The sequence below is a fragment of the Bubalus kerabau genome, chromosome 17 (assembly GCF_029407905.1).
Source record: "Bubalus kerabau isolate K-KA32 ecotype Philippines breed swamp buffalo chromosome 17, PCC_UOA_SB_1v2, whole genome shotgun sequence".
NCBI classification, from domain to species: Eukaryota; Metazoa; Chordata; class Mammalia; order Artiodactyla; family Bovidae; genus Bubalus; species Bubalus kerabau.
Window position 1 is genome coordinate 38715643 of NC_073640.1, and position 25814 is coordinate 38741456.

The window sequence follows — 25814 nt, forward strand, 5'->3', positions numbered from 1 at the left end:
ATTAACTACAAGTGGCTAATTTAAAAACAAATTGTTTTTAATTAGGGATTATATTTAGTATTATTTGTCCCACAATCCATTTGCTTTCTGACACAGCATATGTGTATGATTTACACATTAACCTTACCACAGACGGTAATAAGGCACACAGCCCTTCCCTGGGGTTCAGCTACTTGAACTTCTGCCCAGCTTGTATTCAATAGCTTCAGAACTTCCAATGTGGGGGACCCTACCCCCACCCCAGAGAAAGTGTATCTCCCTCTGAAGTCCAGCAGAAGTTATTTGTACATGGGGATACCATCTGAGCTCTGGTTTTTGGAATCATGGGGATTTTTCAGACAGTGTTAGAGTCAAACTCTCATATATAATATTTCGCTTGTGGGAGGGTATAGTCTGTATTCTAAATAGTTGACTGGGTAAACTGACTTTTATATTTTGGTTGTTTTGATTGGGGGGAAAAGCATGCCTTACAATCAGAAGATCAAATCTCAGTTCTGCCACGGAGTGTATCTACTGCCTAACCTCTGTAAAAGAGGATATAATACTAAACAGTGATTTTCAAATTGTTTGGATTGTTTTATTCTTCAAATAAGGGCTTCCCAGGAGGCATAGTGGTAAAGAATCTGTCTGCCAATGTAGGAGACATGGGTTTGATGCCTTTGTTGGGAAGATACCCTGGAGGAGGAAATGGCAACCCACTCCAGTATTCTTGCCAGGGAAATCCCATGGACAGAGAAGCCTGGCAGGCTACAGTCCATGGGGATCACAAAGAGTCAGGTGTGACTGAGCACAGCACACATTCTTCAAATAAAATCCTATGCAAATAGCAATTTTATGAGAATAAAGCTGGCTTGGGTGCTCTTTTAGCACTGGAAAGGGAAGTCCAGAGCTTTTACTCTTTGGATCCTATTCTATATCCGTCACTTGAAGAAGAGTGCGAGACTTCTCATGGTTTGAAAACCACTAGACCAGTTGATTTTTTCTTTTTCTGGATTCCTCTGTTCTTCAACATTCTAAATTTGAGAAATAGATTGTATAATACAAAAGGTAGAATTAATCTGTTTCCAAAACTTGTCTCATTGTAGATATTGCAAGATATGTTTAACTGTATTTCCCTCCAAACAAGAATAAATTACCATAGACCAGTGTTGAGGACCTCATGTTGGAGTCTGAATTCCTTATAGACCAAAAGAATAATTCTTGATGTGGCAGAGTGAACATGCACTTGATTTAGTAAAGCAGAGTTCTCAGACTGGATACCCCGATATTGGTCAGGAATGTAGAAATAAGGATTAGATCACACACACAAAAAAGGTGGATGTTATGCTGTAGTTTTCAGTCCCTCTGTGTCCTTTTTAGTACACGATAACCACCCATTTATGTAACCAAGGATCCCAGCTGTTCCATTCAGGATTAAAGGATGAGAATAGGCTTTCTTGGATATTCTCCCTCCTTAGGTAGAAATATGACTCTGGGTATAGGATTCACTGTGGCTTCCTGAGACCAGAGTTGGAGGCAAAGTAAAAGATGAAAAAAATCCAGTAGTACAGGGACAGAGTTCTAGTTCTGCCAAAGTCGAAGAAAAGTAAGTACATCAAGACATTAAGGGGAGAAGTAAAAAGACATTAGAGAGGTCAGGAGCCAATAGACACAATGAACCAAACTTGAAATACCTGAACAAGAATCAGAAGGCAGAGAAACCTGTGTTCAAGACCTTATGATATCACTTAGCTGCTGTGAGATCTTAGTGTCTTTAATCTCCTCTTCAGTATAGTCATCTGTGAGGCAGGGTAATAATAATCTCTACCTCATAAAGATCTTTAGGTTTTTAAAAAACTATTTATTTTTTAATAGATAATATATATACATGGTGAGAAACATTCAAAAGGCCCCAAAACTTTTTACAGTAAAAAGTAAGTCTTCTCCTGTTCACCTATTTTCCCTTCCCAGTAGTAAACCCAACAGTTAACCAGTTTCTTGTACATCTTTCCAGAGATATTCATAATGTATAAGCAAAAACATATGGTTAAATTATCTGGCTTCCCTGAAGCCTTTTGAGTTTTTAACCCCTAAACTTGAATGTATGATATAGTTGTATAGCCTAGAATGAAGACTATTCATAATTATTTTATGTATTATATAATAACATTTGCTTTAATCTCTCCTTTTCAGTTTTGATGAAGCAAGAACACAGAGAAGAGATTGACTTGTCTTCAGTTCCATCGTTGCCTCATCCTGCCCAGACTCAGAGGACTTCTTCAGATACAGGACACCTACATGACAGCGTACTGTCTGCACAGAGAAGCTTGGTTTGTCCCATCCAGCAAACATACGCATCCATGGTAACTGCATCCCATCTGCCACAGCTGCAGTGTAGGGATGAAAGTGCTGGTAAAGAACAGCATATGATATCTTCTTCAGTCGTGCATCAGCCTTTTCAAGTCACACCAACACCTCCTATGGGGTCTTCCTATCAGCCTATGCAAACTAATGTTGTATTCAATGGACCAACGTGTCTTCCTATTAATGCTGCCTCTAGTCAAGAATTTGATGCAGTTTTGTTTCAGCAGGATGCAACTCTTCCTAATTTAATAAATCTTGGCTGTCAAACACCATCATCCATACCTTTTCATTCTTCAAATTCAGGCTCAACAGGACATCTCTTAGCCCACACACCTCATTCTGTGCAGACCCTGCCTCATCTGCAGACAGTGGGATACCATTGTTCAAACACAGGACAAAGATCTCTTTCTTCTCCAGTGGCCGATCAGGTCACAGGTCAGCCTTCCTCTCAGTTACAACCCATTATGTATGGTCCTTCACATTCAGGGACTGCTACAACCGCTTCCCCAGCAGCCTCTCATCCCCTGGCCAATTCGCCACTTTCTGGGCCACCATCTCCTCAGCTGCAGCCTATGCCTTACCATTCTCCTAGCTCAGGAACTGCCTCATCACCGTCTCTAGCCACCAGAATGCATCCTGGACAGCACTCAGCTCAAGCACAAAGTACAGGCCAGGGAGGTATTTCTGCACCTTCATCTTTATTATGTCACAGTTTGTGTGATCCAGCTTCATTTCCACCTGATGAGGCAACTGTGAACATTAAACCTGAACCTGAAGAGCAAGAACCTAATTTTTCTACAATTGGTCTGCAGGACATCACTTTAGATGATGGTAAGTTCATCTTTATGTTCTTGAAGCAGTAACGATTCAGGACCTTCCTTCTCTTAAGAGTCTTGAGAAAGTTACCATCGATTGTTTATTGCATATGGTTGGGCTGTTACTAGAAATATGTTAATATATGATTCTGGACAGATAGACATGAACATACATGCTTTAAAGTCTATTTTACTACTTATATCTGTTGTGAAGGCTAAGACCTTGAGTAATAACCTACCACCTATTTGTGATGAAACTGAAGATGTGAGCTTTATTGGGCAGTTTTTCTTCCAGAACATATAGTGAGGTTGCAGCGTCGAAGGGAATGGAATTCAGAAATGTTAATTCAGTAAACATTGTAGAGTCCTATCCCTTTGCAAGACACAGAGTTAGATGCTAGAAATACTAGAAATGTATCAGGGTAGAGTTCCTGTCCTTGAGGAGATTCTTCACAAGTAAAGAACCTGCTTCTCTGTGGCCCTGCCAGCTTGCTGAGTCAGATAGTGATGATGGTACAAGTCCAGACTGGTTTGCTGCTGCTGGTACAACTGTTGGCACCATGATAAAAAGAAGCTATTTATATAAATGTAACAAGTTGGTGTGTAGACCTCTGATTTTATGATATCATAAATTGGACAGCAGATTCTGCGGTATTAATAGTTGAAAATTCCCCCAAGGTAGAATTTTCAGGTAATAATTTTAGAGTTTATTCTTGGCTTTGTTATTTATATGGTAGTGAAAAACTGTCTAAATAGGAATGCAGTGAAATCTAGCTGTAACATTTTTTCAGTATGAAATATGGAAATAGAATTTTAGTTCTCATTCTGTAATCTATTGAAAAGTTAACACTAGGTCAGTCCTCTCCTTTATACATCTGGAGAGGCTATTTACTCCTTGGTTGCAAAGCTGGTGTTAAATTCCAAATTCCAAGCAAAAGAGAAAAGGAAGATAAATAAAATGATAAAATGTGGGAGCCCCTACCCCTATCCCCAACTTGACACCACGGCTTTACTGTCATATTAAATGAGGATACAGTGTCATGAGGAAACAATGATACAGTAGGTCTTAGTCACTTACAACCAAGATATAAAAGAAGCACATTAGGAGATCAGCAAAAAGATGTAAAAGATTCTATAGGAAGGATTCAGAGAGGCTTCCTTGAGGAGATGACATTTAAGCCAGTCTTGGAAGATGAGTATGTTTTTCAGTAAATGAGGATCAATCACTTCTTAACCTTTTGGCTAAGATCAAGTGTAGTATCAGTAAATGAGAATCAAAGGGAAAATCAGACAACGGAAGCAGAAACATAAAGCTGTGTCTGGGAAAGCGTGATTATCTGTGGCTGGAGGGCAGATGGCAAGTAGAGGATGGCTTTCAAAGCGCCAAGGGGATTGGCCAGGTCATTTGTGTGTAAACAAAAGGTATAATAAACTAAAGCAAAACCTACAATTTTCGTAGCATTGTTGTCTAATTAGACTCTTACTGAATCCTCTCAGTTCAGTTCAGTTGCTCAGGCATGTCCAGCTCTTTGCAACCCCATGGACTGCAGCATGCCAGGCTTCTCTGCCCATCACCAACCCCCGGAGCTTCCTCAAACTCATGTCCATTGAGTTGGTGATGCTCTGAATCCTCTAGATAGCTTCATTTAGGGAATTAGGCTTTTTGAAGGTCACATAGCTGGTAAGTTGTAGAGCTGAGACTGGAATCAGATCTTTTCAGTCTAGTCTTTTTTTTTTCTTTTGCAGCACTGCAGCTGCCCCCACCAGTAGCAGACCATGATGGTTAGAACTAATTGAGTGCTTAATGGGATCCCTCATGCTTTTTTTCATTCCTCGAGAATAGTGGAACATTATCCAGAATGCATGTGTAGAATTTCTCTGCATGAATGTGTGTACACAACTGCATCTGATTCGTCACACTAGTATTGCTTTCAGGGTTCGTGTTTAAAATTTTAGTCCCTGAAACATAGGGTGAGACCTGGAGTATGATAACCTACCTCTTCAGTAATGGCACTGAAGATACAAGATTTATTAAGCAGGTCTCATGGGATATTCCAGCTCATTTTCTTTCTAAGTGAAGACTTTTTTTCTTCTAAAAACACACCAAAACTGGAATTTACTCTTTATAATTTACTACAGACAGTGATTTGGGGGCACAGCAAATTGGAACTTTTAGAAAGGTTTTATGAAGATTTTATTTCATCTTTTGAATATGTGAAAATGTATTGCAGAGAATCTAGAAAAATGAGATCTATGAGGGCAAGTAAAACAGTTTCCGTTTTGTCCCCTTCACAATTAAGCAAAGTTCCCAGATGGCAGCCCCACAGAGGACAAGGACTGGCTGCAGAATTCCCTCATTGCCACCCTTCAGGAGACTTGACAGGAGCTCAGTGGCGCTAGCCGTAATCAAAGAGGGGTTTCAGGGATTAAAATACACTCCTGCTCATCTTGGATTGTATATCTTGGATGGGTTGTATATCTTGGATTATACATCTTAGATGTATAATTTTTGCATTTTGGTGCTTAACATGAACTCTAAAATGAATTTTTGATATTTGCCAACTGATTCATTGATTACGTTATTTAGATTTGCCTTTGAAGGTAAACTTCTAGATGCTTAGAAAATCCTACGGTTCTGCAGAGTTTTAATATAAATTCATTAAAAAACGACAGTTATGTATTTCATAGTCCTTGAACTCTGTAGCACTTGAATGTCCACTTTATGATAAGCTTTAAAAGTAAGTCATAAAAACCCACCCAGTATTCTTGCCTGGGAAATCCCATGGACAGAGGAGCCTGGTGGGCTACAATCCATGGAGTTGTAAACAGACATGACTGAGCGCCTGAGCATCCTATACAAGTATACATACATATGATAAAATTTAATTTATAAATTAGGTACAGTAGGAGATTAACAATAATTTTTAATAAAATAGAGTAAAAAAAAAGTTAGCCATGAAACATACCAAAAATGACTGAAAGTATACTACTTAAAGTGAACTTCGCAGTTAACTTGAGCTCAGATTTTACTTTAACTTTTCTATATTGTGCTAAGCATTAAGTACAAAGTAATTTTCCACTCTACAACTAGAGGACATGAGTAATTTTTTTTAAAATTTGTGTTACACTAGTTAAATAGTGAAGTAAATTAAGTTGCTCAGTCGTGTCTGACTTTTTGTGACCCCATGGATTGTGGCCTACCAGGCTCCTCCGTCCATGGGATTCTCCAGGTAAGATTACTGGAGTGGGTTGCCATTTCCTTCTGCAGGGAATCTTCCCAACCCAGGGATTGAACCTGGGTCTCCTGCATTGCAGGCAGGTACTTTAACCTCTGAGCCACCAGGGAAGGAAAAATATATTTATCATCTAATCTTAATAACTTTTGTTAATCCTGTTTCTGTTTTATATTTATTTACCCCTTTCTTTTTTTAATCAAAGATTAAAGCAAATAAAATATCCTTTTTATTTTTGAGATTTCTAATTAAAATAGAATTTGTCAAGACTCATTCAAACTTGTCTGTTACCTTTAGATATGCAGACATTAACACCTTAATTTTTTATTATAAATTCAGTGACATTTAATAGAGAAGATATTAGTGCACCTCAGCTTGGAAATTCAAGACTTACAGAATTGAAAATAATACAGCTCCCCTTCATTTTATAGGTAGAGGATCTGAGTTTTACAGAGCTTATGGTATTCATCCAGGTTAACACTGATTTAATAGCAGAGTAAAACCCAAGTCAGAAAAATAAATAAAACCCAAATCAGAGCTCCTAGTTCAGGACTCTAGGAGTTTTTTCAGTATTTGCAGTCATGTTTCTCATCAGTCTGTAGTCTGAAACTGTGGATGTAGAGCATCCGCAGAGTAGCATCTGTTCAGCAGAATAGATGAGAGAAAATGCTATTTTCTCAGCAGAGCTTTGGTTTGTGAGAGGGACCAGGGCTTAAAATTTTAGATTCTCATTAGAGATGAAGTCTTAAAGCCTCTCTATTCCACCCTCCTTTTTCACACTGGAATTCATTATCTGGTGTCCCTAGTAATATTATATTCCTGTTAGTCTCTTCCTCTCCAGCTCTTTGGAACATCTCAGGGCCTTTTAAGTTCCAGCTGCCCTTGTTTTGTGTGGGCTCTGATGTGTCTGGAATCATACAGAGCAAATCTAATCATTCTTCTGTAATAATCCTTCATGTGTGTGAAATCTTTATCTCTTTCCTAAGTGTTAAAAACACTCGAGCAATCTCATCCTTCCCTCAGCCTTACTAACATGCTTGTTCCCTTGTTTGAACCCTGGGGTTTAGTTCTTTTCATAGTGCCGTATCCAGAAGGCAACACTCTAGCCAGCTCAGAAGTGGATTGGGCGTCACCTTCCTTGTTCAGAAAATTTTATCAGTTTGGTGTAGGTTAGGGGATTTTCTTAGTTCCATCTTGCTGTTAATTTAGTGAATCATAAGCACTAGTCATTAGTCATAACTGAATCATGTCCATTTTGTATCCCCACCCCATGCCCCACCTCCGTGGATTTTTACATGTATTGTTTTTGGAACCCAAGACTAAACTTTGCAGTTATCCTTGTTTGGTTTCATTGAGGTGATTTGGGTTCCTCACATCAGTCTTCCAGGCTCAGGTGAGTCTCAGAAACATTTTCAGAGTAATGTGGCTCCCTCCTCAGAGGGGTTTATTCCTTGGGATAATAGCAACAGCAGAATACCAGCTTTTACCAATTGATGTTCTCTTTCAAGCAGTCTCCTTAGAAGGCTTGTAATATATACTTATTCAGCCAGTTAGAATATTGTTCAAAACTCCTTTGCTACTTTTTTTTTCCTTGCTACCTAGATGTATTAATACCATTGTCCCTGCTTAACAAGCATGTGTTACTTCTGAGTTTTTACTCCAGTGTTAAAGTTTGTGTGCCTGGAACTGTAATTTTTCCTAAACATTTCTGTGCTTTATCGTGTGTATGTCCCAGATTTGGACCAAGTGATATACATTAAAACAGTACAAAAATGTAGAAATTGTCACAGCTGTGTTTTAAGCATTTTTAATTAAGATTATAATATTGTTAAACTAGTCTTAGACCTTTAAATGCAGGTTCTTCTAATTTGTGATTGAGCTGATACCAGTGAGAACTTTCAATTAGAATCCCTCAGTTCCCTCTTGTCCTCCTCTGTTCACAGACTAACAGAATCGCAGCTGCAGCTCTTCAGCAGAGAAGAGGGTACACGTTAAATATAGCCTGACCTGCTGTTGTGGTGAAAACTGACACTGCCACTTGCAGGCTCTGCAGTAACATGCTGATCTTGAATGTAGGGCAATTGCTAATTTGACTGTAAACAGGGACTCTAATGTGACCTCAGCTGTTGTGGTTCGGTATAGGTGACAAGCAGATGAACCTGCTTTCAAGTTCCTAGGGAAAGATAAGTGCAAGACTCAGGTGATTAACTTGGATGGGAGAATCAGGATGCTGGTATGGAGGAACAGCACAGCTAATATTGTCAGTGTTCTAGTCCACCTGTTGTATGCTCATTTTACTGGTGTGTGTTGTATTTAAATAAATAAATGCATAGCCAATGATGAGGATGGGTCACAAATGAGGTGTTTAGTCACTTAGGGACTCAGAAGTGGAGGAAGGTAGATAATACTGAACGTTCTCTTTTAACTAGGATTCAACGATTCTCATGAATACTCTGCTGGGAGGTGTGTATGTGCCATCCAGCCTTAAACATATTTATGATGAATAATTCCAGAGGCAGAAAGTTCCCATAAATAATACCCATCGTGTAGCTACTCTATTTGAACAACTTGACACTAAAAATCCTCTGGGTGTTGCTTTGAGTTAATGACAGAGCTGTGAAAAACTCATTCAGTCATTTCGTACAGTGTTTTCCCATGAGAAAACCCAGTTTGTTTTTGAAATTTTAAGAATTCAGTAAAATATGTATAACATAAAGCTTAACCATTTTAAGTGTACAGTCCAGTGACATTAAGTACATTCACAGTAGGGTGTAGTCATCACTGCTGTCTATTTAGAGAACTTTTTCATCACCCTAAGCAACAGCTCTACAGGCATTAAGCAATAATTCCTCATTATCTCATCCTAGTCCAGCCTGTGGTCACCTGTGTTCAGCTTTTTATTTCTATAACTTTCCTTTCTCAAGATACCTCATGCAAGTAGAATACGACAGTTGTCCTCCTGTGTCTGGCTTATTTCACATAGTGTAATGGTTCCAAGTTTCAGCATGTTAAAAGCATATATCAGAATTTCATTCCTTTTTATGGTTGAATAATATTACATTGTATGTGTATGCCATATTTTTTTGGTCCATATATCTGTTGAAAGAAATTTGGTTTGTTTCCACCTTTTGCCTGTTGTGAATAATGATGCTATAAATATTGGAGTATAGGTATCTGAGTCTTTATTTTCAATTCCATTGGGTTTTCTAGGAGTAGAATTGTTGGATTATGTAGAATTCTTTGTTCAACTTTTTGAGGAACTGCCCAACTAGAATTTTCCTCACAGTGCCTGTAACATTTTACATTTATAGTGCACGAGGGCTCCAGTATCTCCACATTCTTGCCAACACTTACATATATAAAAAAAGTAGCCACCCTAAATGGGTGTGAAGTGGTATCATGGCAGTTTTAATTTGCATTTCCCTGGTGACTAATGATGTTGCATATCTTTTTCATGAGCTAATTGGTCATTTGTTTATCTTTTCTGGAGACCTGGCTAGTCAGATCTTTCACCTATTTTTTTTTGGTTGAGTTGTTTAGGTTTTTGTTGTTAAGTTATGGGAGTTCTTTATATATTTCAAATATTAAATCCTTACCATCATGTTGATGTATGGCAGAAGCCAATACAGTATTGTAAAGCAGTTATCCTTCAGTTAAAAATTAATTAAAAAAAATTCTTATCAGGTAAATTATTTGCATATATTTTCTCCCATTCTATGGATTGTCTTTTTACTCTCTTGATATGATTCTTTGATGTTTTTAATTTTGATGAAGTACAATTTATCTTATTTTTTTTATTTTATTGCCTGTGCTTTTAGTGTCATACCTAAGAAATCATTGCCCAATCCATGATCATAAAGATTTGCCCTATGTTTTCTTCTAAGAGTTTTACAATTTTAGCTCTTATGTTTAGGCCTTTGATCTGTTTTGAGTTAATTTTGTATTAATTTTGTGCGAGGGGTGAGTCCAGCTTCCATTCTTTGGCCTGTGTATATCCAATAGAACCCTTGTTTGAAAGTGAAAATTAATTGACCATGTATTGTGAGGGTTTGTTTCTGGGCTATTTTTTTTATTTGGGGTGTAGTTGGTTTACAGTGTTGTGTTAGTTTCTGCTGTACAACACAGTGAATCAGTTATACATGTGTGTATATATATATATATATACACACACACACACACACACTCTTAAAATTCTTTAGAAATACCGAATGCTTCACAAATTTGTGTGTCATACTTGCACAGGGGCCATGTTAATCTCCTCTATAATCATTCCAATTTTAGTATACATGCTGCTGAAGTGAGCACTGGTTCTGGGTTGTTTTATTCCTTTGGTCTGTATGTCTGTCCTGATGCCAGTGTAATACTGTTTTGATTACTGTAGCTTTATAGTAAGTTTTGAAATCAGGAAGTGTTGGTCTTCCATCTTTATTCTTTCTCAAGACTGTTCTTGGAGAAGGAAATGGCAACCCACTCCAGTATTCTTACCTGGAGAATCCCATGGATGGAGGAGCCTGATGGGCTACAGTCCACGGGGTCACAGAGAGTCGGATGCGACTGAGTGACTTCACTTTCACTTCATTTTCTGGCTCTTGAGGGTCCTTGGAGACTCCATATGAATTTCAGAATGGGATTTTCCTGTTTCTGCAAAAGCACTGTTGGATTTTGATCGCATTGAATCTATACCTTGCTCTAAGTAGTAGTATCATTTTCACAATATAAGTCTTCCAGCCCTTGAACATGGGATGTTTTCCCATTTATATTCTGTAGTTTTCTTTTCTTGTAGTGTCTGTCTGACCTTGATAATCAGGGTAATAGTGGCTTTAGAATGAGAGGAAGTGTTCCCTTCTCTTCAATCTTCTGGAAGAGTTTAAGGATTAGTATTAATTCTTTAAATGTCTGGCCAAAGTTTTTGTGATAGAGATAAATCAGTTGTTCTTTGGAGCTGGCAGCAGTGTTTCAAGGAACTAGAAGAATGTCTTGAGGGCTGCAAGTTTCCATAAGTACAATCTGGAAGTACCACTGTGTCAGCCAACTCACAAAAGCCCCCAGTGTATCTTGGCCTGGACTTCTCTTTCTTCTAATTTATGTGCTGATTTACCTGAAATCCCATGTTCTGTACCAAAGAGTCTGTTTTGAAGGATTCAGTTGTGAAGATTGGGCAGCCTCATAAAGGAGACCTTTGAAGGTATTATAATGCTTAAGTCACCCCTGAAGCTAGGTGAGTGATCTCAAATTTAGTAATAAAAAAGCTTCAGGCAGAAAAATTTTGCCTAAGCATAAAGAGTTCCTGGCTTTTGTGTTTTGTTTTGACCCATTTAGTGAGACTGCATTTTGCAGTCATTAGAATGCAAGGAGATTGGCTGCTCCTTGGTTTTCCCTCTTTTATCTGCCTAACAGGGAGGGTATGGTATCAGTTAGTTCACCGAGATTATGTACAGTTTCTTCTCTTCCACAATAAAATAAGCATTCTTCTAGAATCTAATAGAAGGTTATGTCCTTTTATTTGAATTCATACAGCAAAGGCCAAAAATAATTTTTTATAGGCCAGAGGAGGAGGCTGCCTCATTGTATAGTGGACTCTTTAGCTGGGCATCTGAGTGTGTCATCCATTAGCACAAAACTGACAATAGTGACTCTCCTTGAGTACAGTGACTTTCAAACACTTTGACTACTTCTAACAATAAGTTTTATAGCATGGATCCGTTACATAACAAAAAACAGACAACTAATGTGAAAGTCTCACAAGCCAATTCTTAACCTTTATTAAAGAAAATGTAGCCCATCTTCTATTTTGTTCTATTTTTTTAATACTGATTTCAGCTTACTCTATTGATTTCATAACAAGCTAATAGATGTGAACTTTAGTTTAAAAAACATTCCTTCATGACCTGCAAATTTACTTATGCATATAGTGTTCTGGGCCCCTACCCTTAGACATTTTGATTCTGTGCTCTAGAGCCCAGAAGTTTTTTTTTTATTAAGTGCCCAAATAACTCTGATGTGGCCACAGAGGGACTTCCCTGGTGGTCCAGTGGTTAAGACTTCATGCTTCCAGTTGTTCTACTGCAGTAACCACAGGTTCGATCCCTGGTCGGGGAACTAAGGTTCTGCATAACACATATCTCGGCCAAAAAAAAAGATACAGCCACAGACAAGTATGTGGAAACTAGTTTATTGAAAATTAAATCTATCCTTGACAATCACTGCAAACCATCACTGTAACTTTTAAAAATTACTTCCCTTTTAAATTTAGAAAATAAATCAGCATTACCTAAACTCTCTGGACTCCAGTATTTATATTATCCAGTAAAATGTGGGGAGCTATTGTATTCCATGACTGGCAGGTAAAGGAAAACTAAATTCGTCTTGATTATAGAAAAAAACAAGCTGGGCATGTAGTAGATTGTTACCCTCTGGTTTGTTCCATTCAGTAGTGATGTTGTCTTCTTTGACACAGACCAGTTTATGTCTGACTTGGAACACCAGCCATCAGGTTCAGCAGAGAAATGGCCTAACCACAGTGAGCTCTCATGTCCACCTCCTTTCTGGAGAATCTAGAGGGTGAGTGTTGATTGAAATGTATGATTATTTTTGTGCCCAAGTCTGATATTTGCATGCAGTGGCAGGATTTGCATGTGCTACAGAGGAGGGGGTATCCATGGGCATCTTCTGGTAGGGGCCCACTCGTCATCTTTGGAGCTAAACTTTAACACTCTGCTTTGTAAATTTAACCACACTCAGGCTCTCACATTTGTACTTAACAATTTTAGTGTGGGTTTGAATGAAAGGAAAATGAGTGTTTGATTGGATTTATTAAACCAAAGCAGAGGGAGGCCTATCTGTATGAATTCTATGGCTTGCGTGCTGAGTAGATGTAATTGCTGATCAGGCGTATAAGCCTACTCATTTCTGATCGAGTATCTTTTTAGGTTTTGACATAAGGCAGTATGGAATGGAAATAAAGCAGGAAATGTTAGCCATTTGCCAGAGGCAACTTGGATTATTTACCCTTGAACCTGCCCTTTAGGCCCATCTTTCCATTTCTGGTAGTTTCATCTGGGACTTTATTTGGGAGGAATCTGTGCTTTTGAGGGAGCCAAGCCTTTCTGCCTCAGCAAGCAACCATAACCCTCCCTTTCCCTCATACAGCTCCTTTCTTCAAAGACTCTCAAAGCCACCTGAGAAAGTCTGTGATAGAAATTATAGGGACTTCCCTCGTGGTCCAGTGGTTAAAACTCTGTGCTCCCAATAAAAGGGCGGACGGTTTGACCTCAGGTTGGGGAACTAAGATCCCATACAGCACACAGCATGGTCAAAAAATAAATATTTTAAAAATAGTAAAAAAAAAAAAGAAAGAAAGAAAGAAACCAACAACAAAAAAGAAATTAAAACTCTCAGGAGAGTTATAACCAGGATTTAAATGAATTTCCTAGTATTATAGTGGAGAAAAATCAGTTGAACAAAGTTTAGGTTGCCCTAGTCACATCACAGCTGAACCAAAATTAAAGCTTATTTCTCCCAGCGTTTACCCCATTGCCCTTCCCATGTATGAAGCCAACAAGTTGCTCACTTGTGATCTTAGTAAGAAGTGTTTCTGTGGAGTGAAGGGATGGCTAAGGAATGAACAGGAGGTAAGAACAGAAAAACAGCAGGCAGGGAAGATAACTCCTTTAAGATATTAAACAATGAAAAAAAAAATTAGAGATAGAGGGCCATGTAGGTCTAGGGTTTTTATTTGCTAGCTGGTTTTAGATGGAGACTTACCCATATTTAAGTAATGATGAGAAGAATCTTAGGAGAGGGTGGGTGGGTAGCTTGATTAAAGAGATGGAAAAGTGAAGAAATTTGATGGAACAAGGTCTTGAAGAGGCAAGCGTGTGGGATTCATAGCATAGGTGTGGAATAAGTTGTGTGGGTTTACAACTCTGGAGCTCAGGTTTGGGATCTGAAGACAGTAGATTTAGGAGTTGACAGTATACAGAAATGAACAAGATTACTCAGAGAAAATGTTCAAATTAAAAAAAAAAAGGAAAAGGACAGTCTTCTGATAAGCCTAAAATTCAGAATCTCACATCTTAACCCAAATTGAAAAGAAGTTTTTTGTCTTGGGGTCCCCCAACGTTTCATTTTTTTGCTGATAGAAAAACACACGTGCTGATACTTGAATGTACTTTCAAGTAACTGTGTACTATTTACTTAGCTGGAGACTCAGTGTTTGTCTTTGTAGAATGTTTTGAGTCACAACTTCTTTTAGAGGAAAGGTCTGTATAACAGTGTAGTATCACATATATAAAAGGTTTCTTAGGGCCTGTAATAGCAGGACTGACCTCCCCCTCAGTCAGTTGTGAAAACAAAAAGTGTCATAATTTCCCTTTACTAGTAGTGTTAAACCTAATGTTAAAAGTGAAGGATATCTCTGATCATTGTGCCTATAAATTGAATCTGCCCTAGAGCTGGAAATATCTAGAGTTCAGTGTAAGCTCAGTTACTAGAGAAGAATGAATTAGGACAGTAGCAGTCTACCATAGGTAGACTTCTAAATTTTCAGGAATGTTTTTCTATCTTTAGCTTGAAAAGGCAAATTAGTCTGATTTTGATAAATGCAAAATAATTACTAGTTGAGTTCAGTATTTTATGTATTTTATTTAGATAGTATTCTTATAATTTACCTAATAACCTGAAAGTAAATCTTAGGAAAACTCTGCTTTAGAGTAATAAACCATAAAGTAGTACTAGTTTCTCATCCATTTAAAATAATTTCTATTCCTTTACTTCCAAATGTCTCTGGTTTCTTCAAGGGAAATTTAGAAAATGATTGTACCTTCATTTTATAAAAAATAATATCTCCATAAAATTGTTCTGCCAGAGAATGAACTGTACCTTTAATCTTGGGGTGTAAGGAAAGGAAGAAAAGATTAACTTGCCAAACTTTTATGAATGTTCATTGATTGGAGCTTAAAATGAAATAGTATACATAAATGGAGACTAATTAGACCTAAAAATAGTTTACAAAAATGATCAAGATGCTCAAATGCTAGTTATGAAGACCCTTTAAACTGGTGTGTGTTTGACAATGTGTGTGTGCCTACTCCAGAGGCAGGGCTGTAGGTTACCCTGCCCCTCCACCTGGTGGTGAGATTTCATACCATACCATGCCCAGCTCTAACTCTGAATTCGTAAGCTTTGGAAATAGCTCTAAAGAAGAGGCCTGTGTTACTCAGACACCTCATTCTTGTGTGTAGATAGCATTTTAGCGGACTACAGTTTGAACATTTCCTGGATTTTAAAAAAAAGTTTTTTCTTACAGCAAATATTGCTGATGGCTCTGACTACTTCTGTTGTGGTGACACAGGCAATCCAGGTGTTGGGGTCATGGGAGTCAAGGACAGTGGATGCCACAAGTGGGCCAAATGCTGTGACCTACATAACCTCTTACCACGGGTGTTGATGGCTGTTGACTGTTGTTCTAGGCTTTTACTGCATTTTACTCTTTAGAGAGAGAAAGTGAGAATGTTGTATAGGAGGGGTATAAATAACTTTGTTTTTACCTTAAATTGGTGAAAAATATAAAGCCAACTCAAAGCCAATCCTATCCTCATGGAATAGGATTTAAATCAATAAATTCATGCATATATACATTCAAAAGGAAGTAAAAATGAAATTGTAAGCATTAATGTTTTTAAGAAGTACTGTATTTATCAAGATTGTTAATGATTTACCTATAAATTACATTATAGATTTGTTTATCAGTAATAATTTTGATTTGCTTAAGTTGACAAATTTTGGCCACATTAGAAGGCTATCTTAGGGAGCCAGAGCCTAGAGCTCCCAATCTAAGGGAAAAGTGAGGGGCAAGGGAGAGCAGTGGACTTGTATACCACACTGCTCTCAAGTTATTGCTGAAGAATGGTGACAAGACTGCTTTGTTGCAGTACTGACTCCCTGGCCTAAAATTCATATTCAGTAGCTATTATTTGAGCATAATTTTTGTTGTTGTTTTGCCAGCATACCATTAAAGATTCAATGGCATGTAATTTTATTCAGTACTCAGTATTTACCAAGCACTAAGGAGTCAGTGGAGACCAAAATAGACGAGTTCTTTGCCCCATTGGAAATTAAATCTACTAGCTAATTATTATGTATTAATATTATATATCAAAGTGTTTTTGTGTATAGTCAGCTTGAGTGCTTCTTTGTGAAGAATCTTGGATTTATCTTAGTCTTAAAATCTGGAACTGTCAAGAACCTTCCAGGTTGTTTTAGCAAAATGAAGTTAAGCACACTAGGCAAAAGGAGAGCAGAACTTTGGTGAAGGGAAGCAGAAATAACACAGCTTGGATCAGGCTTTTGCTATAAAGATTATCACCTGACTTTTTCAGGAAATCATGTGTTTATCATTAAAATGTACTTGGTGAGTGGGTGGATAGTGCTGGTTATAGACTCTCATTCTCAAGATGTAAGCACTGACTTCCTCATAAAGACACACGAAAACTGTATTACGTGTTTTTTTATGATGATAGAGCACCATTTTTAATCATCTTGTTTTAAAACTTGAACAGTGAGATAAGAGTTGAAAAAGCTGTGGTTTTATGGCAGCCTATAATATCTCTGAAATTATCATCTTTGGAAGGAATAAGCAACAGAAAAGATGACTGTGAGCTGAGTACTTGATTCTATATTTGGCTTTTTGCCACTGCTGTGAGACCTGTTTAAAATAGACACTGTCCAAGTCAAAATCAGATGCCATGTCTGAATTTTAATAACATTCTCTGGTCCCTTTCCTACCACACCACCTAATGAACTTTCAGGGTACTAATTCCAAATAGCTTCCAAGTAATTGTATTGAATTCAGTTCAGTTCAGTCGCTCAGTCGTGTCCGACTCTTTGCGACCCCATGGACTGCAGCACGCCAGGCCTCCCTGTCCATCACCAGCTCCCGGAGTTTACTCAGACTCATGTACATCGAGTTGGTGATGCCATCCAGCCATCTTATCCTCTGTCGTCCCCTTTTCCTCCTGCCCCCAATCCCTCCCAGCATCAGAGTCTTTTCCAATGAGTCAACTCTTCGCACGAGGTGGCCACAGTATTGGAGTTTCAGCTTTAGCATCAGTCCTTCCAATGAACACCCTGGACTGATCTCCTTTAGAATGGACTGGTTGGATCTCTTTGCAGTCCAAGGGACTCTCAAGAGTCTTCTCCAACACCACAGTTCAAAAGCATCAATTCTTCGGCACTCAGCCTTCTTCACAGTCCAACTCTCACATCCATACATGACCACTGGAAAAACCACAGCCTTGACTAGATGGACCTTTGTTGGCAAAGTAATGTCTCTGCTTTTGAATATGCTATCTAGGTTGGTCATAACTTTCCTTCCAAGGAGTAAGAGTTTTTTAATTTCATGGCTGCAATCACCATCTGCAGTGATTTTGGAGCCCCCCAAAATAAAGTCTGACACTGTTTCCACTGTTTTCCATCTATTTGCCATGCAGTGATGGGACCAGATGCCATGGTCTTCGTTTTCTGAATGTTGAACTTTAAGCCAGCCTTTTCACTTTCCTCTTTCACTTTCATCAAGAGGCTTTTGAGTTCCTCTTCACTTTCTGCCATAAGGGTGGTGTCATCTGCATATCTGAGGTTATTGATATTTCTCCCAGCAATCTTGATTCCAGCTTGTGTTTCTTCCAGCTCCAGCATTTCTCATGATGTACTCTGCATATAAGTTAAATAAGCAGGGTGACAATATACAGCCTGGACATACTCCTTTTCCTATTTGGAACCCGTCTGTTGTTCCATGTCCAGTTCTAACTGTTGCTTCCTGACCTGCATATAGGTTTCTCAAGAGGCAGGTCAGGTGGTCTGGTATTCCCATCTCTTTCAGAATTTTCCACAGTTTATTGTGATCCACACAGTCAAAGGCTTTGGCATAGACAATTAGGATCCATTTATTCAGTTATCAGAAATTGATGTTTCCTTGGTAGTAAGGTCCTTGTCCTTTGGGAGCTCATAAGCTATTTGAGAGACAGATAATACTGATACGTACTGATAGTCTAATGAGATGAATAACATTAGAGGCCATGCACAGAGATCACAGCCATCCTTGGGCTCTCTCTTGGCACAGAACTAACCCATAGACCCACGTGTAGAATCCACAATGAAAACACTGTTCCCTGTTGTTATGACAGAGGTGTCAAAGGCTGCCTTGTCTATTTATGTCCCTTTATTTACTATATATATGGACTATATACAGCCCATGGAATTCTCCAGGCCAGAATACTGGAGTGGGTAGCCGTTCCCTTCTCCAGGGGATCTTCCCAACCCAGGGATCGAACCCAGGTCTCTCCCATTGCAGGCGATTTCTTTAGCAGCTGAGCCACCAGGGAATCCCATATATATATATATATATATATATATATATATATATATATATACACATATAATACATATATATACTATATAAGATTTTTAAAAAATCTTCATTATACTTAGAAGGAAACTGAAGAGAAAATGTTCTGACATACATCCCCATAACTTTTCATTTACATACTATTTCAGTGAGTTATTTCTAGCAGTCAAGAGTCAGTTTAGATTAATTCTATCGTTCTGTGCAGACCATCAAGAATGGTCAATAAGTCCTAGCCTGGAAAATTTATTTAAAAAGCACCATCTATTTGGCACAGGCCTTCATAAGTCTGTGTATCAATGACCTTCAGAAATTGATCTCAATTAATGATTATTGGAGCTAGCCAGCACTACTTAATCTTCACCCTTTTGTACTTAATTACTTTAGCTTATAGTTCTGTTTCTTTACTATTCTGCATTAAATACTAATCATAGTTCAGTTCAGTCGCTTAGTCATTTCTGACTCTTTGCAGCCCCATGGACTGCAGCACGCCAGGCCTCCCTGTCCATCACCAACTCCCGGAGCTTGTTCAAACCCATGTCCATCAAGTCGGTGATGCCACCCAACCACCTCATCCTCTGTCATCCACTTCTCTTGACTTCAGTCTTTCCCAGCATCAGGGTCTTTTCCAGTAAGTCAGTTCTTCCCATCAGGTGGGCAAAGTATTTGGAGTTTCAGCTTCAGCATCAGTCCTTCCAGTGAACATTCAAGACTGATTTCCTTTAGGATAGACTGGTTGGGTCTCCTTGCAGTCCAAGAGACTCTCAAGAGTCTTCTCCAACACCACAGTTCAAAAGCATCAATTCTTCGGCTCTCAGCTTTCTTTATGGTCCAACTCTCACGTCCATACGTGACCACTGGAAAAACCACAGCTTTGACTAGATGGACCTTTGTTGGCAAAGTAATATCTCTGATTTTTAATATGCTGTCTAGGTTGGTCATAGCTTTTCTTCCAAGGATCAAGCATTTTTCAAGTTCATGGCTGCAGTCACCATCTGCAGTGATACTGGAGCCCAAGAAAAGAAAGTCTGTCATTGTTTCTATTGTTTCTCCATCTGTTTGCCATGGAGTGACAGGACCAGATGCCGTGATCTTAGTTTTTTGAATATTAAGCCAGCTTTTTCACTCTTCTCTTTCACTTTCATCAAGAGGCTCTTTAGTTCCTCTTCACTTTCTGCCATACAGGTGGTATCATCTGTGTATCTGAGGTTATCGATATTTCTCCTTGCAGTCTTGATTCCAGCTTGTGCTTCATCCAGTCCAGCATTTTGCATGATGTACTCTGCATATAAGTTAAATAAGCAGGGTGACGATATACAGCCTTGATGTACTCCATTCCCAGTTTGGAACCAATCTGTTGTTCCATGTCCGGTTCTAACTTGCTTCTTGACCTACATACAGATTTCTCAGGAGGCAGGTAAGGTGGCCTGGTATTCCTATCTCATTAAGAATGTTCCACACAAAGACTGTGTGGATCTTTGACTGTGATCCACACAGTCAAAGACTTTGGCCTAGTCATAAAGCAGAAGTAGATGTTTTTCTGTAACTGTGTTGCTTTTTCAAAGATGCAGCAAATGCTGGCAATTTGATCGCTGGTTCCTCTGCCTTTTCTAAATCCAGCTTGAACATCTGGAAATTCACGGTTCACATACTGTTGAACTAATTACAGTCAGTGTGATTACTAATGCCAGTCAAGCCATATTTTCATCCTTCACTTCTTTGCCTTTCTGAATGCTGCTACTTGAAAATTTGTCTGTTGAGAATCACAGACTTCTATGGTTAGAGACCTTATTAGTTTATAACACCATTATTGATTAGCTAAGGAAATGGGAATCTTGGATATGTGAAATAATTTGTCAAGGATACACATGGAATTAGTGGCAAAGCCTGCATTCAAACCAAACCTAATTTCCAGGCCATTCCTTTGCTTACATATTTTGCTTTCCCAGGTCTTATTTTCTCCTCGGGTCACAAGGCTACTCCCACTCATTTTTTTCTCAGCCTTTTGCTCTTCAGTGGGACTGTGAAACTGCTCCCATACTTGCAAGTCTCTAGTAAGAAGGTGCATAAATCTCCTCTTGATCGTTCACTGTAGTTTCTTACCCATAGGATTTTTCCTTTTGGTTGTTCTAATTTCCAAATTCAGTTCCAGAGCTGACCTCTACCACCTTCTCCTCTAAATTCCTCCTCAGCTTTTCTCCAGTAGTGACAGCACTATTCTTCCTAGACTTAGAGCCTTGGTGGTAGTAACGAATCAATCCTTTCCTCTTCTTACAGTCACCACACTCACTCTTAGAATTGTTTTTGTCCAAATCCTTTGCATTTTGTTTGTCTAAATGATTTCCATCCTCTTCTACTCTTTGACTTTCAAGAAGCTGAACGGGTGTTTTGAAACTGATTCTACCATTTACTAAGCAAATTGTGTGACACAACCTCTATTATCTATCTGTAAAGAGGGATAATACTGATCCTAAATTGTTGTCAAGATGAGCTGAAACAAGATACAAATTTTCAGTTAAGTTTAACCCATAGATGCTCAATAAATATTTGTGGAGTGAATGTTACTTCCCTTTTCCTTATAGCCATAATGAGTATATGAGTTTGAAAAATTTTTTTCTTAACTACCTAAAGAATAGATTAGATATTAATACTTGAAGTTTTTTTTTAATGATCAGTAGTGTCTCCTTTGCTCTATGATCACTTCAGATGCTAATTATGGAAAGTTTTTTTTCTCTTGGTCTATTTTTATTTATAAAAGCTGTACTGAGATTCATTATTCATTCATTACTTTAGAATTCATCTTTGAAAATAATACAGTTCAGTGGTTTTTAGTATATTCATAAAGTTGTACAACCATCATCAGTATCTAATTTTAAAACATTTTCGTTACTCCAGAAAGAAACCCCATACCTCTTTGCAGTCATTCTCTGTTCCTTTGTCCCCATAATACCTGGCAACCACCTGTTTATTTTCTGTCAGTTCTGACCATTTTATATAAATAGAATCAGACAAGATAGGACCTTTTGTGTTTGGCTTCTTTCACTTAGTATAATGTTCCCAAAGTTCAATCCATGTTGCAACATGTGTTTAGAACCTCATTCTTTTCTAAGGCTGAATAATATTTCATTGTATGGAACAGACCACATTTTGTTTATCCACTCATCAATGGTAGACAACTGGGTTGTTTCCACTTTGGGGCTATTAAGAATAATGCTGGTATGAACATTTGAGTACAGGTTTTTATGTGGAAGTAGTTTTCAGATCCCTTGAGTATATGCTTAGGAGTGGTCTTAGTATAGAATTTTTAGTTGATGAAGCAAAAGAATTTTCATTTCAAAGCAAAGAATTCTAATGGTGAGAGAACTAAAGGTTCATATTTGGGATGTTTGCTTCTATATTGGTTCCTAAGATTAAAATTCTTTGCATTGGACCTCACAGAAGACTATAAATCAACAAAATCAAGAGCCTTTTCTGAAAGGATCAGCAATAATACAAATGCCCGTACATAATAAAGGATGTTTGTATTAGCATAGGGTAACAAAGTAATCCCCAAATCTCAACTCTCATCAAAGTATTTATTTATTCATTTTATATCCAAGGTGCACTGCAGGAATCAGGAAAGGAAAACTCTCCTAAAGGGATGCAGATTAAGGAAAAGTTAGGTTAAGTGAATAAGAATCCTGTCTTCTGCTCTGCAGCCTGAGCCTTCACAGTGAGGGTAGGAACGTTTCCCTTTTCTCTGAGCCATTCCCCTTCCCAATAAAACTGACCTGAAAGATAGAGAAAGGGGGGCCTGGAAAAACTTTTGGAACGATGTTTCCATCCAGTTCAAGAGTAGGCTTCATTAGAAAGCCAGAGAAAGGGAAAAAACATCTTTGAAATAGAGCTCGGCTTCGAGCATCATATGGTCAGTCACACAGAGGTCACTAATTACTCTTCCCTTTCTTGTTTTTCAGTGAACGAGGTAATTGGGAGAGACATGTCCCAGATTTCCGTTTCCCAAGGGACAGGGGCGAGCAGGCAGGCTCCCCTCCCGGGTCCCAGTTCCCTGGATTTAGGAAGATCCGACGGGCTCTGACAGTGCTCACTGCAGCCTTGTGTCCACCATCATGTACTTCTCAGCATGTTTCTCTCCTTGGACCTTGGGTTTCCAACTCTGCAACCTTCAGGATGGAGCCAGGAGTTGGGATCACCGAATGTGGGGAAAGCAGCATTCCTCCAACTCAGGCCTTGGGAAGATTTTGTAAGAGAACAGGAGTAGTACAGGCTGTTTGATCTTTGGAGAAATGAGCTTTGCCTTTTATATTTAAATAGGATACTTTTATATGATGGGTGCTTTGAGTGTGAATGCAGCAGGCTCTCCATTTCAGAGGTGCTGCTTCTGCAGGTGACCTGGTTGCTTAGCTAGGATTGGTGATTTGTACTGCTTTAGGTCATTTAAAGGACTCTTTAGTTTTGATGATATTTTTAAAGTAGAAACTTTTGATAAAACTTTCCAGAGGTAAAAGAAAAAAAAAAAAAAAAATTTACCCCAAGCCCACACCTATGCCTCAGAAACTCAGCATGTGTCCTGGAAGCCTTTCATAGATTCATAGGAAGTAAAGCCAAATGTAGCTCATACTTCTTTATAAAAGTAAACTCTTAGGTAAAATGAGAAGAGACCATTCCAATCACTGAAGTGTTGGAATACAAAATGACATTCCAGAGCATAGCATTTTTGTAACTTTTTAGGTAATCTTCCTGCTGTCTCTCCATACCTTCTCCATGTTGAAATTCCTTTTTTTCCCTCAGGGCCTTGGGTAAATTAACTACATGTAAGGGAGCTTTGAAAGATGGGGGTTTTTTTAGCTTGATATCTTGAATTCCTGCCATCCTACTAACAGGTAGGCTGTGGGGTATTTTTCCTTTTTATGTCCTCTGGTCCCAGACCTTTTCCAAGTGGAAGCATCAGCATTTGGCTGCCACAGTCTCTTGATGGTTTGTTTAGGCAACTTTGCTGCTTCTAGCTCATCTCTAGAGGCCAGGCTGTGTCAGAAGCCAAGCACAAATGAGCTATGCTTCAGGACCCGGGCAGAGGACCTGCAGGATTCCAGATGGGAAGCTCTTAAGATCTGCACTGGCATGGGAGGCTTTTCCCTCATTGTTTACAGCCTGAAATGATCCTGGCCTATCCTGCCCCATCCACATGGCGTAAAAAACAACCTTTCCCTAGAAGGCTTTGAGGCAAATCCAAAAATGAGATACCATTGTAAACCTGACCCTCCACACCAAAGATGCCCTGGTGCTGCTGCTGGTAAGGCTGGTGCCCAAAGAGGGGCCAGCAAGAAACTCCAGCCTGCTGTCTACCAAAGGAGGTGCCCAACTTGGGTTCTCTTCAAACCCTGCCCTTACCTATCCCCTTAGTGGGATTAGTTTCCTGTTCCAAGGCTTGGGCCTATTTCAGGGCCCCTGAAGCTTGCAGTATGTTTTCAAATGAAATGTAGTACTTCTATTCAGGAAGTAAATTTTCTGAGTGCCTACATAGGAGAGACAGTGTGGTGGGCTGGTCACAGGCTCCATTGCTGTTACCCCAGGGGATTGTAGGTCCCAGATGCCAGGACTCTCTACTGAGGCCAAGTGAGGCCTGGGTGGAGGGAGCCAGCTCAGTGTCCACCATCTCTAGTCAGCCAGATAGGAACTGTTGACCTACAATGAGGTATGGTCTTTTTTTTCCCTTTAAGCCACAATGTTTTCAATTTCTCCCTAAAATTAGTTAGAAAAATGTCTACTTTCAGCAAATCACTCTAGTCCTTCTTGGAGCCCAGTGTTTTCACATTTTCTTTGAAAGTGAGTTTTGTGTCACAGAATGTAGATAGTGAGATTTGCTTTGGGGCCTGTGGTTGGAAGCCCAGAGCTTCCTCTGGAGGGTTTTGGGGGGCTGACCCTCTTGAGATGGCCAGACTTTCCTCCACCCTCACACCCCTGGGGTAGCCACCTCACATGGGGTCCTTACAAGAGCTTCCCTTGCAAGACCCTTTGGGGGTTGCTCTGTTGCCCTTAAGAATAAAAACCTCTATGATCCAGAGTTGCTATGCACCAAAATTTGATGCCTTTTAAATACCTTGATGCCTGTAGCACTAGAAATGCTTTCCTATTTAAAATAAAAGTTAAATTTTAAAATAGAGCTTTGTATACTACATAAGCAGTTTTGTATCAGCTTTGTAAAAGCTTTGGTGTAAGAGACAGTATTTTTTGGCTTTGTAGACAGAGACCTTACTTTTTGTGCAACATAGTGGTGTTAGAGCACACATCCACTGGACTATGCAATTGAACTCAACAGCACTGAGCAACTGGCACGTGCTAGCACCCTCCCTTGCCCGCTCCAGTCCTGCTAGACCGTGGGTTGAGGAATGGGATGAGCAGCCTTCTGCTTACTGGAGATGCACTAAGAAACTTGGCTGAAAACAGCTTTTAAAGGAACAGATGTCTTCGAGTTCGAGTGTGGTGCTGCTGCCCAGGGTGCATCCCACACCTGCCCAGGGCTAGCCCCTATCAACAGAGCTTTGCTGAGTCCGGCTGTAAAGCCCTGTTGTTGATACTCAGAACAGATGGTCATCTGTATGGCTCAGGTGGGTTCAAGTTGAAACCTTGTATTTTATAAAATGGATGATGTTCAGTTAAGGAACTGGTTCTTAGTTATGTTTACAGCACTTGAGATTGTGTTTTCTTGTACATTTTGTATTTTAAAACCTTTTATAGGAGTACAGTGCTCCTTACACAAATACAAAGGGAAGAAGCCAGCAATTCAGGCTCCTCAGTTACAGTGCTGAAATAATAAACGGTGACAGGTCAACAGTCTCCTTGAAATCTGCCTGAGTGTTCCTCTGCATGGGGCTGGTGTGGAGCCCCTCACTGTGTGCCAAAGGGAAGGGCACTTGGGCTTTTAAAATGTCCATTTGGTTAGGAACCTTTATTTTACAGAGGAGAGGGTAGAATTCCAAATTCCTTCTGAAGCTTCAGTTGGGCACCCTGCAGTGGGTGCAG

General features: G+C 39.1%; 1 protein-coding gene and 2 non-coding genes across 4 annotated transcripts in view; 1 reads left to right on the top strand and 2 right to left on the bottom strand.

The window, feature by feature from the left end:
* Window positions 1–25628, top strand: part of NFATC3 (nuclear factor of activated T cells 3) — a 93827-nt gene extending 68199 nt beyond the window's left edge. Inside the window, exons 9-11 of one of the 2 annotated variants that reach the window (XM_055553381.1) lie at window positions 2173–3174; window positions 12849–12952; window positions 22748–25628. In XM_055553381.1, the coding sequence (XP_055409356.1) occupies window positions 2173–3174; window positions 12849–12949 (1103 nt within the window). In that variant the 3' untranslated portion in view covers window positions 12950–12952; window positions 22748–25628. The remainder of the gene's footprint in view (window positions 1–2172; window positions 3175–12848; window positions 12953–22747) is intronic. The other variant, XM_055553380.1, reaches the window with a different exon arrangement.
* On the bottom strand, window positions 6433–6504 carry TRNAC-GCA (transfer RNA cysteine (anticodon GCA)). The gene has a single exon. It is a non-coding gene; the product is annotated as a tRNA-Cys (tRNA).
* Window positions 10589–10696, bottom strand: LOC129632658 (U6 spliceosomal RNA). Its single transcript, XR_008704645.1, has one exon. It is a non-coding gene; the product is annotated as a U6 spliceosomal RNA (small nuclear RNA).
* Window positions 25629–25814: the final 186 nt, after the last annotated feature.